The sequence below is a fragment of the Belonocnema kinseyi genome, chromosome 3, assembly GCF_010883055.1.
Source record: "Belonocnema kinseyi isolate 2016_QV_RU_SX_M_011 chromosome 3, B_treatae_v1, whole genome shotgun sequence".
NCBI classification, from domain to species: domain Eukaryota; kingdom Metazoa; phylum Arthropoda; class Insecta; order Hymenoptera; family Cynipidae; genus Belonocnema; species Belonocnema kinseyi.
Genome location: NC_046659.1, coordinates 113,117,982 through 113,131,969, shown reverse-complemented (window position 1 = coordinate 113,131,969; position 13,988 = coordinate 113,117,982). Strand labels below are relative to the sequence as shown.

General features: G+C 33.2%; 1 protein-coding gene across 1 annotated transcript in view; it reads left to right on the top strand.

The window, feature by feature from the left end:
- LOC117169241 overlaps window positions 1-13,988 on the top strand; it is a 139,152-nt gene that overhangs the window by 63,726 nt on the left and 61,438 nt on the right. The window contains exon 2 of the mRNA XM_033355511.1: window positions 9,730-9,777. Coding sequence (XP_033211402.1) covers window positions 9,730-9,777 — 48 coding nt within the window. The remainder of the gene's footprint in view (window positions 1-9,729; window positions 9,778-13,988) is intronic.

The window sequence follows — 13,988 nt, the reverse complement described above, 5'->3', positions numbered from 1 at the left end:
TCAACTCGAGCTGTGACTTGGGAAACTTATAGGAAAAAACTGAAATTTAGAGGACGTAATCTTTGAAGTCATGTCTTTAATTTAAGCCAATAAAACTTTAAAAATGTTTACAGGTTCCCGAGATATAACTAAAAATGTCAAAATGTTTCTGCCTCAAGATCCAGTCGGCTATTATTAACTTCAACTCGTACTGACACTTCGGAAACTTATGGCGGAAAAAACTTAAATTTAGATATGACTAAAAATGTCCAAGCGTCTCTGACTCAAGTCACCCAAGTTTTAGTCGGCGATCATTAACTTTAACTCGTGCTGACATTTCGGAAACTTTTGGAGAAAAAAAACTTGAATTTATAGAACGTAATAGTTGAAGTCCTGCCTTTAATTTGAACCAATAAAACTTCGAAAATCTGTATAGGTTCCCGAGATATAACTAATAATGTCCAAGCGTCTCGGTGTCAAGTTTCAGTCGGCGATCATTACCTTCAACTCGTGCTGTGACTTAGGAAACTTATGGAAAAAATTTAAAATTCATAAGACGTAATCTTTGAAGTCCTCTCTTTAATTTAAGACAATAAAACTTGAAAGATCTTTATGGGTTCCCGAGGTATAACTAAAAATATCCAAACGGCTCTGTGTCAAGTTTCAGTGAGCAATAACAAAGAGGCTTGGACATTTTGAGTCACATTTCAGGAACCTATAAAGATTCAAAATTCGAGAAATTCTGAATTATTTTTTATAAACTTCTTACGTGTAATATTATCTCCAAATTTTCAATTTGTGATTTGATATGAAGTGATTTTTTAACTGATAAATATTAATATGATTACAATACCAAAATTTTAAAAATGGTTATAATAATGTTAGTGAGCATTTTCTAGAATTCAATCATTATTGAAAAGCCCTTCACACCAGGTTATAGTGTAAAAAATGTTTATAAAGTATTAAAATTGCGATGAAATACAAAAATAGGTAACAAAATGCACACAAAAAAATTCAAAATTCGTCCTATAATAATAAGACAAGAGTTCTAATTTGCTTACTTATTGAATTAATTTTTGTGAAACTTTAGATAACAAACAAAAACTATCTAATTAGGGTTTTTGAGGGTCGAAAATGGTGATTTATATTTTTCATGTTGTCTTCTAGCAAGACAAATTTTGAAATCCCCCTGATTTTAAAAAATGTCGAAAAAATGTTTGTTACTCTATTCAATTCATTTTTTCTCGAGAATTATTGTTTCAATGAAAAAATTAATAGAATAATAAATATTTATTTCGTACACGGAGAGAAATTCCAAGAGATTAATTCAAGGAACTTTTTTATTTTATTCACGCTTTGGTGCAAGAACTAAGTTCTCGGTACCCGTGCTTTTAAAGCAACGGCCGTTGATCGAGGAGCAAGGGTTCCGAGATTTTAGTTCTTGCGTCACGCGTGAATAAAATCAAGGAGTAGTTTCGTGAATTAATCTCTTGTAATTTCTCTCCGTGAAGAGATGTACAACTTCTATGCAAACATGTTTTCAATACAACCAACAATTTTGAAATAAATCCAGAAAAGCATGATTTTTTCGCATTAACCGGGATTTGGTGAACATCCGTCTTTTTGGATTTAACATTGATGTTTTTTTGGTAGAAAAGTTAGATCTTTCTTCTATGAAAAATAACTTTTTGAGTTGAAAATTCATATCTTTGAAAAAATTCGTCTTTTTGGCATGAAAATTCAATGATTTGGTTGAAAATACAAGTGTTTCATGGCTAAAGTTTATTATTTTGTGTTCGAAAATTTAATTATTTGGTTGAAATTTCCACTATTCTATTAACAAAAATAAAAATTTATCTTCTTTAGTGAAAATGTAACTGTTTTGTGGGTCATTCGTTGTTTTGATTTGAAACTTACACTACTTGATTGAAAATACAAAGGTTTTTGTTAAAAACTTTTTTGCTTTGAATATTCTATCATTTGTTTGAGAATTCAACAAATTGAAAGAGACTATACGAGACCTGCAAATAATGTCTAATGGTTGTAGAAACAATTTTTTATCTTTAATCCTCGCCATGAAAGTTTTTGCGCATTAACTTTCCCCATGCCGATTATAGCATTGATACTACAAATAATAGCCGCTACGAATGTGTGAGTATTGCATCAAGGAAACGGGAGCGTTCAATTTTCACATGAGAAGGCGTGACGGACGAGTCGGCTAGAAAGGAAAATCGGTAAAGGAATTCCCATCGAAAGCGAGTTTATTGACGAGAAATAAGTGCTCTTGGACACGACCGAGATATCTAGTTACGGGAGTCTATTTCACCCAACAAAGACCAATCTTAATAAGCCAGTCACACCAATCCTCAAAGCCAATCCTCAAAGTACGCCGAATTCGGTGTCATTTTGAATTGTAATGAAAATGAGACACTAAAAAATGGAAAACATAACGAAAACACTCATTTTTCCTCGCATTGTTCAAAACGAGATGCAAAACAGTTCACAGCAATGGTTTTCTGTGTTGAAACATTACAATTTTCCAAAATATGGACAAAGAAAGAAGCTAATTTTAATGAGAAAAACGGTATCCTTTGTGTGGGGTATCTTGAACAGAAGGAAGGTTATAAATCGGTCTATAAGCTGTTTAGCCGGCGATTGGTAAAGGAAAAAGCGAAAGGGGTAGCAGAATGAAAAAAGGCGGATAATTAAACGAAGCGACGGAGATCGTTGCAGCGAGACAAGATGCGGCTAATAGCGCGCTTCCTTTCTGCAGGGCACACCTAGATTCTTCAATTTCATACTAAGTCTCTGTACTCGCTTGTTGCATGTCCAACTGCCCAGACCAAGCAATGTTACACATTTGAGGTAAAGTGTACATTTGTACAATTGTATGCCTGCATCTTATCATCGACCTTAATAGCTGTGGATATTTGCTATCTTCGGGTTAAAACAGACGTTTCCGCTTTCACCATTACACCTTTACTTCTATTTATTGAGTCATAGAAAAGCAACTCTGCAGTAGACTTGTCGGCTTTTCTTTGTTCTCCAAACCCAGCAATAAGTACCTCAATTTGCTTCCTCATTAAAATATGGAACTAATATAAAACAATGATTCAAAGGAAATAGGTTTCTGTAAATCATCTTCTACTCTATCATTTCTGACGACTGCCATTTTTTTTTGAGGGGATTTTTTTCTGTAAATAGGGATCCGTGCGATGATGTTGGCGAAGGTCTTCTTGCGGGCAAATTCGTCAGGAACCAGAACCGGAAGTCGGGGCCCACCTTTCATGGGAGAGCAAAAGGACGATCGATACTTTATCGTCGACCAAACACTCTTGGGAACCTACGCGACTCTGACACGTAGGTCAGAAAAAATAATGAAGGGGAAGAGATGTAATAAAAGATAAAAAGAAGGGAGGTTACACAAAGAGCGCCGGATGATGCTGCGGTTCATTGTCGGCCGACAGACCGCGAACCCAAATTACCGATCTAATCGAGAAAGTGGAAAGAAGTTCAGTCGATAACTTCCGGCGTTTTATGCACCTTCATCCTTGTATGTCGACTACCAATGTTACCTCCGTTACCTCGCAATCATTTCGTCAAACAAGCATCAATTGCCTATAAGAAAAATGTCCAATCATCTATTTTCTGCCGAGTAATCTTTGTGTCCGTTTCCGGAAATGTCAACCTTTTTATCACAAAAGAACACTTATGAAATCATATTTTTGATATTTCTCTGAACTTTGTCCCGGGTAGAATGTAGAAAACACCGAAGTAGTGCTAAAGAAGTGCGGTTTTAGTATGAAGAAAGAAGTGGGATTATGATTAATTTTTGGAGTTGGAACAAGTCAAGTTTATGCGAAAAACTTTCATTAGTCAGATTTGAAGATCAAAAGGTGTTTCTGTAGCTATTGCACAATTTCTGCAGGTAATAGTCTATTTCAATATCAATTTTTGTTTTATTTTCGTCTCAATTTTTTGGCATCGAGTCTTTTTCAAGCAAGATATACACCTGCAAAGATGACATTCGCAAAAAATTTGAAAGCCTAATCGTTCTTGGCACAGTTGAGACTTTCATGCAAATGCAAAACGTCAAAGATAATGAGCGACAGTATACGGGTTCTTTGACTTTAAAGTGCGCAAAATGCGGGTCGGCACTTCGGTACTTGGTCATTGTCACGGTTACACTTGGTTAGTACAGTTACCTACAATTAGAGCAATTACTGCGGCAAGTGTTTTCGTTTCTCGACATCTGTTTTGCATTGTCAAGAAAAAAGAATCACATAAGAGAATAATAGCATTGGATCTACTGTGCAACATCTTAATGTTTTTAACTGTCGACCTACATTACAAATCATGTAATTAATTTTCTGGTTTGCAAAACTATTAGCTTAATTTCTTTGTCTTCTCTATGGCTTACCAAACCATTTCTTATCTTCTGAAAGATTTTTCTTTCTTCTATTATTTGCAATCTTAGCATCAAAGTCCCTTGTCGCTCCTTGAGTTCTTTACGAGATCATAAAGCCGAATGATATATCACTCTCATTTACTCTAATGATAACATAGCTATCTCTCTTGTAAATATTTGCCTTTTAATTATTTTTAAGTATTTCCGAAGACTTTAATCAATGAAAGGACATTTTTTCAAAGCCCTTTCTTTAGGATATCTTCTACCTCGCTAAATTCAGTCTTAAAATTAAAAGGTTTTTGCGCTAATGTAATTTATATCGAGCAAACATTCCATAAACCTTTTTTTAAAATGATAATGCCCTTTAACGAAACCAGTTTAGCAATCCTGAGCTCCACACTAAAGACTCAAGACTCAACTGGGTGGAGGATATAGTTTTAAATTTAAAGGTTCTCGGAGTGAGCTTGCAAAAAATGACCTTGGCAGATCCTGTCGGGCTCTTCGTCCAGTTTCATGGGCTTGCTAAGGTTCAGTTTCGTCCGAACGCCATATGGCCTGACGATTTCCTCCTCTCGGCGCCTCATCATCATCATCAATGCGTAATAACTGTCGGCAGATGTCTGATTTATCTTTGATGCACAATTTCCCAACAAGGTACCACCCACGAATCCAAAACACTCTGCCCTTGCATATAACCAATTGATAGGTGCCTAATTAGCTATTGGTTTTTCGAATATTGGGTCATTTGTTCAATTCATCATCAGAAGCGTGCCCAGCTCTATGCATAAAAAGAGACATCAAAGAATAGTATTCCTAACAATATCCGGAAAAGTATCCTTGTTGAACATCGATTCCCTTTCATGCTTTCAATTTAAAAAATCCCCTAAATACCTTTAAATCGAGAATTTTGAACTAATTTTCCGACCAATGTCAGATATTTCCTGAGTGATTTACTTAACAAATTTATTGATTTAAAAGGATATCAGTTCTGTATTTTCAAATCAAAAATGTCTTTATAGAAGAGACTAAGATACCCAAAAACTTTCTCCTGTAGATTATCTATTTAGTTATAAATTTTATTATTTGGTTAAAAATTTAACAATTTTCTCAAAAACAAAACATCCTTTTTGGTTGGAAATTTAACTGTTTTGTTAAAAATTCTTCTTTTTAGGTTAAAAATTCAGGTCTTTTCGTAGACCATTAACCTTTTGTTTATATTTATATTTTGTTGCTGATAAGTCAACTGAAATCTTTTTTGGATGAAAACTATTTTTGTCTGAAAATTTGTCTTTTTGATTTAAAAAATCTTATTTTGAGGTATAAATGTTGCATCTTTGTTTGATAAAAATGCAGCTGTTTTCTTTTTTCTTTGAAAATTCAAGAATTTCCTCGACTATTTACACTTGTTTAAAATTAGTATTTTGGCGTTGAAAAGTCAGTTGAAATCTTTTTTAATTAAAATTTAACCTTTTTTTTTGGACATTTGTCTTTGGACAAAAATGCAACTGTCTGGTTGAAAATTTAACATTGTTGCTAAAAAATCATGCTTTTTGGTTAGAAATGTTACTATTTAGCAGAAAACTAACTTATTGTTTTACAATTCTTATTTTGGTGTTGGAAAGTAAGCTGGAATCTTCTTTTGATAAAAATTCAATTATTTTTCAAGTTTTTAACAAATTTATTTGTTATAGAAAAAATTTCATCTTTCTTAAATAAAAATGCAACTGATAATTCGGTTGAAAATTAAACTATTCTGTTCAAAATCTTAATTTTTTTTATCACAAATTGAACTATTTCGTATGAAATTTACTGAAGCCTGAAATCTTTGTTGGATGAAAGTTCAACTTAAAAAAATGTGTCGTTTTTTATTAAAAATTAAACTGTTTTAGTACAAATTTCACCCTTCTTGGTTAAAAATGCCACTATTTGGTAGAGAATTAAACTATTTTGTTAAAAATGCATCCGTTTTGGTTAAAAAAATGGCCTTTTTAGATTGAAAATTAATTTTTTTTTCATAGAAACTTATTATGTGTTAAAAAATTCATATTTTAATCTGGAAAAGTGAACTAGAATCTTTTACGGGTGAAAATTCAACAATTTTTTTAACATTTTAAAATAAAAATCATGGTTTTTTCAGTGAAATTTTATCTTTTTGGATGAAAAGGCAACTATTTGGTAGAGAATTCTACAATTTTGTTGAAAAGTTATCTTCTTTAACTGAAAATTCGTCCTTTTGGACTAAAAATCAATTTTTTTCGTAGAAACTTATTTCCCGTTTACAAATTCAGTTTTAGATTGTGAAATATCAACTGAAATCTCTTTTAACAGAAAATCCAACTATTTTTGTTGTTAAAAATGTATCTTCTTGATTAAAAAATTCATCTGTTTTAGTACAAATATAATTTTTTACGAAAATGAAACTTTTGTGTCAAAAATTATTTTTCGGAAAGATTTCGTTAAATCACTTCTTTTTTTAAATAATTTTTTTTCTTTAAGATTTATATTTTTAGTTGAAAATTTGTCTCTTTAGTTAAAAGTTGAATTATTTTATTAAAAAATAATTTTTTTAAATTTATAATTTAACTACTTGGTAAAGGCTTAGTTACGTTGTTTTGGTCTAAAGTTAATTTTGTAACCATTTAGATAAACTCTCATTTCTTTCTCAGGTGAAAAATCTTTATTTGTTAAAAATTCGTCTTTTTGGTTATAAAATTCTTTTCTTTTTTGTATAAATTTAATCTTTTTGAATTTAAATATAAACTATGACGCTTTTTTTTTGTTTGGAATTTATCCTTTTAGATTGAAAATTCCACTATTATGTTCGAAATTTAATTATTTTGTTGAAAATTAAAGTATTTGGTTAAAAAGTCACCTTTTATATTAGAAAATAATTTTTTTAATTTTTACCTAAAATACTGTTTTCTTCTGTTTCTAAAGGATTCTATGTTGAATATATCAAAAGATTTATAAATTCTGGTATTTGAATATTAATGTTCAAGGAAAATGACAAATTTAGTTAAGGAAAAATCAGGGAATTTTGAAAATTAAGTTCTCGGACACCCTGCCTAATTCCACTAGCAATAACTAGCAAAAAACTTCTGGGAACTAAAAATTACGTACATTATGGGGGGGGGGTTATATTTTGTTAAGGTTTTTTACATGGGGGGGTGGATTAGAGAAGGCCTATAATCCGTTACGTAGTTTAAGTACAGTCCTTAGCATTTTCCAGGTGTAAGGTTGCTTTTATACCTAAAATAAAATTTTAAAACGGTCGAAGAAAATGAAAAATTAGTCAGGGAGTTAAGGAAACTTCGAAATTGGAATTTTGTAGCAACCTTGATGATTTTTAGAGTTGGAAGAAGGATCCATAAAGGAAGAAATCGGTTTAAAAAGTGGCGATATTAACAATGATATTTATATTTTTGGGACACGAACTCACAGAGAAAGAAGTGGAAATTATAAATCACTTTTATAGTTGGAACAAAGGTCCATGGAGAAAGAAATGGAGTTTATGAATGATTTTTATAGTTTGAACAAGGATCCATAGAAAAAGAAGAGGAATTATGAATGATGTTGAGATATATATGGCACAATATCTATGGGGAAGAAAGTGGAACTATAAATAATTTGAGCAGGGATTCACGGAGATAGAATTGGAATTGAAGAAACACAGCGACTAAATGATGATTATCTTTTGCAGCCTTCCTTAACAATTTACCCTTCGTTTTTGAAACTATTTATTGGTTTATTTTCAAACTTGGTGATCGATCATCTAAATTTTTTGTGATAAACCCGGTATGCTAGTTGAAAAAGTGATAAATTGTTATAAAGTGTGTGGCATACAATGTTACAAGAATGCTAATCAGTATGCAAATTGTTATTGGTTATTCAAAACTTCTTCAGATGCTCTATGAAAAGCTGTCCTCGATACGAATCATCGGGTTATCATGCAGCCCGACATGGAACCTTGTCACTTGTATATCTGTTACATTTATACGACTGCATGAGAAACACATGCATATTTATGCATATATGCAGATTTCGAGCGAGATGCTTTTTTCTAGCGGCAGCATCCCGCCAGTCGTTAACATCGATGGCACAATAATTTGCTGATAATTTAGAGACGTGTTCAGATTTGCTGTGTTATTATCGGCCCAACCAAGCTTGTTAAGATCGTGGGCTGAGAGACTAGTAAAATGCGGGGGTAACAATCTCTTCGAATTCTTGACTCAGCTTATTTATATTCTTAATCAGAATGTCTAAGGAAGGTTTTATATAACCAGTTTCATATATCGGTTGAAAATATCATTAACAATTGTCCTTTAGCGATCAGCATCAGAAAATCTTGTCATCAGTTTTGGATATGTGACTTATTGAATGAATTCTTGAAATAAAATAAATGACAGCAAGCAAACGTCTGATTCTCGCGTGGTTTGCAATTAAAGAGTGTCATAAATAAAAGAGCAGTTTTTCACTCGACAAATTTATCGTTTCAATTCTCTAATTATGGCTGGGTTTTAAGAGGGCGATAAATAGTGGGATATTGCGGGTATAAATATTCATAGGGGATTAATATTTATTAAATATTAATGTGTATCAAGTGAGTTTATGTCCCTGTCTGTAGGTCGTTACTCGTCGAGATAAAATATAGGCTTACTCCATTAAGTGGACACGCGTATTATAGAGGTGCATCTTTCTTTCTTTCTTTCTTTCTTTCTGTGAGAGTGCAGGCGGATGTGTGATTGTGTGTGGAGTACATTCCCAAGCTGAGATGTTCAGATCTCGCACATGTGGAGTGAGTACTTAGGTTATTGTCTTTTTGTGTTTAAATGTCTTCTTGTGGTATACCTGGCTGCTCACCAGTCGCCAAAGAGATAGACTCTTCAAGTAAAGGAGTCTCGGGTGACGAACGAACGAACACGATGGTAGATCTCTTTAGCATTCCTTGGGCAAGATAACCGCAAGGTTGGCTTCCAGAAGTCAGTGGGACAATTACATGCACGAACTTACACGTTCGCAATTCGTCCCACCACAGAATAAGGAATCAAGTGAATCAGGTACATCAAGAGCATCACTTTTCGCTTCTGATTCAAAACTGTGTCGGCGTTCCTTTACACAGTAAATAGCATCCTTGATCCTTGGGAATGGGGTCGTTCAGAAAATGATGAAATAGATAGGTTGTTTTAGATATACCATTCGAGATCCAACTTATGCTTATACTTTTGTGAAATGATTTGTAGCCTGAGAATGATTATACTGTTTTATAAATGAAGAATATCAAAAAAAAAAAAATTATAGGAGTTTGCAAGATGATTTTTAATTTTTGTATATTTTTGTTTCAGATATTGCACAGCTTCCGATGAACTGGTCTAAGTCTTTCGAAGTTTCTGGTATGTATATTAGATAAATCTATTTTTGACGTATAAACATTAGGGTGATCTAAAAAAGCATTTTTTCCCCCTATTTTTCTTTTTTTTGTACAAAAAATGAATTTTTTTCTTCTATTTTTTAGGAAAAATTTTAACTTTTTTCAAATTGCAATAGGAGCATTTGATGGAGAGTTGTCAAAATTTTGTCTTTGGATTCTCGGTTTTATTTTTGGGAATTCTGCACATTAACTTGATTATTGGACGTTAAAGAGGATTTTAAAATTGATTTTAATCTCATGGAAATTTCTTAAATTTTGAAAATTCATTGGATTAAACAAATTTAAGCCCCCCCCCCTCACCTCCGCCCGGTGAGTGAGGTTCCCAAAAAATATGAACATGTATTTTTTTATTTTGGAATTAATTGATATTTAGTTCTATTTTTATTTCTTTTTTTCCAGTTGTTTCCTTCTTACAATTATATTTTTAGTTGCAAATTCATAAATTTTATTTTAAAGTCATCATGTTTAAATGAAAATTCAACTTTTTTTCAATTCCTCTGTTTTTGTTGAAAAATATATTATTTTGGTAAAAATGAAGGTTTGGTTGAATGAAACTATTTTTTATTGAAAAAACACATCTTTTTTAGGGTAAAATATCTACTATTACGTTATTAGTTGATAACTCATCTTCTTTGGTAAGAAATTCATTTCTGGTTGAAAATTGGTTTGTTTTTTAAAATTAAAATCTAGTTTTTTTATTAGTAAAAATATAAATATTTGAATAGCTTTTAATTGATTTTTTAAATGTGAGAATGCAATTACTTCGATAAAAGTTAAACAACTTGGTTGCCAATTTTTGTTGGTTTAAAGGATTATGTCATTGTTTGATAATTGAACTATTTTGTTGAAAATTCTGTTTATTTTTTTAAATTAATTTCTTTAACTGAAAATTTAAGGTTTCCATTTTTTGTTAAAAAATTCTTTCTTATAGAAAAATAATATTTATGGTCGAAACTTTCTCTTTCTTGTTTAAAAATGTAACTACTTGTTTGAAAATTAACTTTTTATTGAAAGTTCCTGTTTTTTTGTTGATATAGAAAATTAATACTTGCAAGTTGGAAATTCAACGGTTTTGTAGAAAATTTATCTTTTTGGTAATAATTGCGAGTTGAAAATTTTACCGGTTTGTAGAAAATTCACCTTTTTGATTGAAAATTTATTTTTTTGACTAAAAGCTGAACTACTTTGATAAAACTTTATTCTTTGGTCGCAGATTGACTATTTTATTTGAAAATTAATTATTGCAAGTTAAAAATTCTACCGGTTTGTAGAAAATTCATCTATTTAATTGAAAAATTAATTATTCTCTTCAAACTTCAATCATTGGTAAAAAATGTAACTATATTGAGAAAAAAAAATTTTTCTTTGAAATATCAATTATTATATTTTTTGTTGGGTATTCATCTTTTTATTGAAAATTCCTCTTTTTTAAGTTTTAACTGGATCCTAAGAAAATTTAATTGCATATTTCATTGAAAACGCAACTAATTATTTTGAAAATAGAACCATTTAGTTCAAATATTATTTTTTGTTGTTGTGAAAAATGCAACTTTTTAGTTTCAAACTAGTTTTTTTTATATTTAAACTTCACCTTTTATAATAGAAAAGTTATCTTTTTTTTTGTTGAAATAAGTAAATAAATTTAAAAATGTTAAATTGTTTTATTCCGTTTATAGACGATTCTCTGTTTAAAATCTTACAAGCTTAAAATTCTTTTATTTTAATATTAGAATGTGCAAGAAGAATGAAAAATGGTTCAGGGAAAAATCAGGGGATTTTGAAAACAAGTTTAGCGGCTACCCTGCACTTAAGCATGGAAAAAGGTGTATTAGAAACAGTCGTCGAAGGACTCAAAGGGAATGAGTGTAACTGATGGGATCAAAGAAAGAGAGCACTTAAAGTTTCTCGTCGCACCCTTTCTTCGGGAGGATCTCTAATCTCTTTATAATAGTCATATAGTGTCAATCTGTTGGATGTTTGCGATTCATGCGGGGGAGGAAGAGAGATGAAGAGGGAGGAAGAAAGAGGAAGAGGGAGGAAGAGGGTGGAAGAAGGAGGAAGAGAGTGGAAGAAGGAGGGCGAGAGAAGAAGAGGGTCAGAGGGAAAGAGGGCGCGCCCGCGAGATGGACAAGGAAAAATAGAGAAAGGATCTCGAGTGTAATGCCCGAGCGAACCAGCTCGTCTCGTTCCCAACGTTCCTCTTCTTGGTGCCATGCAATGTGTCTGTCGCACTCCTGCTTGCATTATGTACACTGTACAGTGTACACTGTACAGCTCAGAGTTGCACTCGGGGGTCTCAGGTTCCTGAGAACCGAGCTCACATACACTGCCTCGCCTGCTCGCCTGGCACGAAGATCCCATACCGCGCGCCACACCTTTCGCACGGCTTTGAAGTTGTCTCTTCTCTTCCGACCCTACCTGCCTGCCTCTGCCTCTGCCAGCCTGTACCTCTGCATTCGCTGATTCTTCCTCCTTCTAACTAACAGTCGATGTTGTTGCGCTCGCGAGATTTTCAAGTCGATATATATTTTCTTTTTTTCCAGATTTAAATTCTAAAGACTTCAGAGTTACAGGCTCCACTTTCCATACACGATCTTTTATCAGCCTCTACATTGTAACTAACCGCGCTTAAATCAACTGCACTATTCACCATACAATCTGCATCCAATTACGAGCTTCTATCTCCCAATCTCCATATATTTCATTTCGCATTCCATCCTCATTGCTTCTTTTTCTTCAATTTATTTTTATTTTTTTAACCGTTATTTTTCTATTTAAAGGGCTCGAGTTTCATGTACAATTTGGCAACTTTCCAAATATCCAGACTTCGAACACGTGTCACTATTAACACTTTTTATAAGCGATGCCACAAAAAAAAATAGTCAAAGTTATCGCCACGCGCATGCAAAAAAGTGTTTTATAGTCTATTAGGACAGTTAAGTAGTAAAAATCTCTCTCTTTCTCCCTGTAACTTTCTTCCCTTAGCCGATTCTATCTTAACACCCCCCCTCACGCCCCTTTTCCACACAACCCTCACTCATCATTCCTCTCTCCTAATTTCCCTCTTCCTCCATATCCACTCCCCCGTCTCATTACTTGTCTTTCCCATGTCACTCCTCTTATAACTCCTTTTATCACCTCCCCTTATCCCAACTCCCCCACTCACCCCTTCCCCATAGCCGATCCTATCTTAAAAGCTCTCATCTCACTGCCCCTCTCATCCTGAACCACACTCATACTTACCCTCCCATAATTTTCCTATTCTACCTGCTCACTCCGTCTCATTACTTGCCTTCCCGTTTTTAATCCTCTTATCACCACCCGTTTTCTCCAACCCCTTCCCTTTTCTTCCAACCCCACCAATCCCTGTGCCTCCTCTCCTTTACCCTCATGTCCCCACCCTAAACCCTAGCCGATCATATCTTATAATTCGCTCCTCTTACTCCCCCTACACTCGTAACTCCTCATCCTTTTCCTCCTCTACATCCCCTGCTCAGTTTTCCTATCACTTCTCTTCCCCTTGTCACTCCACTAATCACTTCTCTTCAATCCAACCGCTCGCCCCTGTCCGTCCTCTCCTCCACCCTTCCCTCCTCTCATCCGACCCTCCCCTCCTGGAAAAAATGTATGATGAAAGAAAAGAGGCCCGACCAAAAATATAAAGGTTTTTGTCCGGAAAAACGAACAATTTTTATTTCCTAACTTATTTTCACACGAAGCGCCACATCGGGTGGAAATTTTTGGATAATAAATAAGAAACACTGAGAAAGGTGGGTCTGGTCCTACATTTTAATAATTACGAAAAAAAGTTTTTTTTCGTAAATAATTTTTTTTGGTGCTTTTTTCATAATTATTAAAATTTAGGACCAGAACACACCTTTCTTAGTGCTGCTTATTTATTATCCCAAATTTTCAACTTGATGTGGCACTTCGTGTGAAAATGAAATAAATAAAAAAAGTGTTGGTAAGGTAGGAATCTGATCACGTGACCCGCTCATCACATGGCCTTAAAATGATTTATAAAATCGTCCAAAATAGATCTGTTATTATTATTATTATTATTATTATTATTATTATTATTATTATTATTATTATTACTATTATTACACCATTAAGCCATTTCCCTTTCGAGATAGGCGTGACTCACTCGGCAGGGGAAAGGAGTAGTGTGTG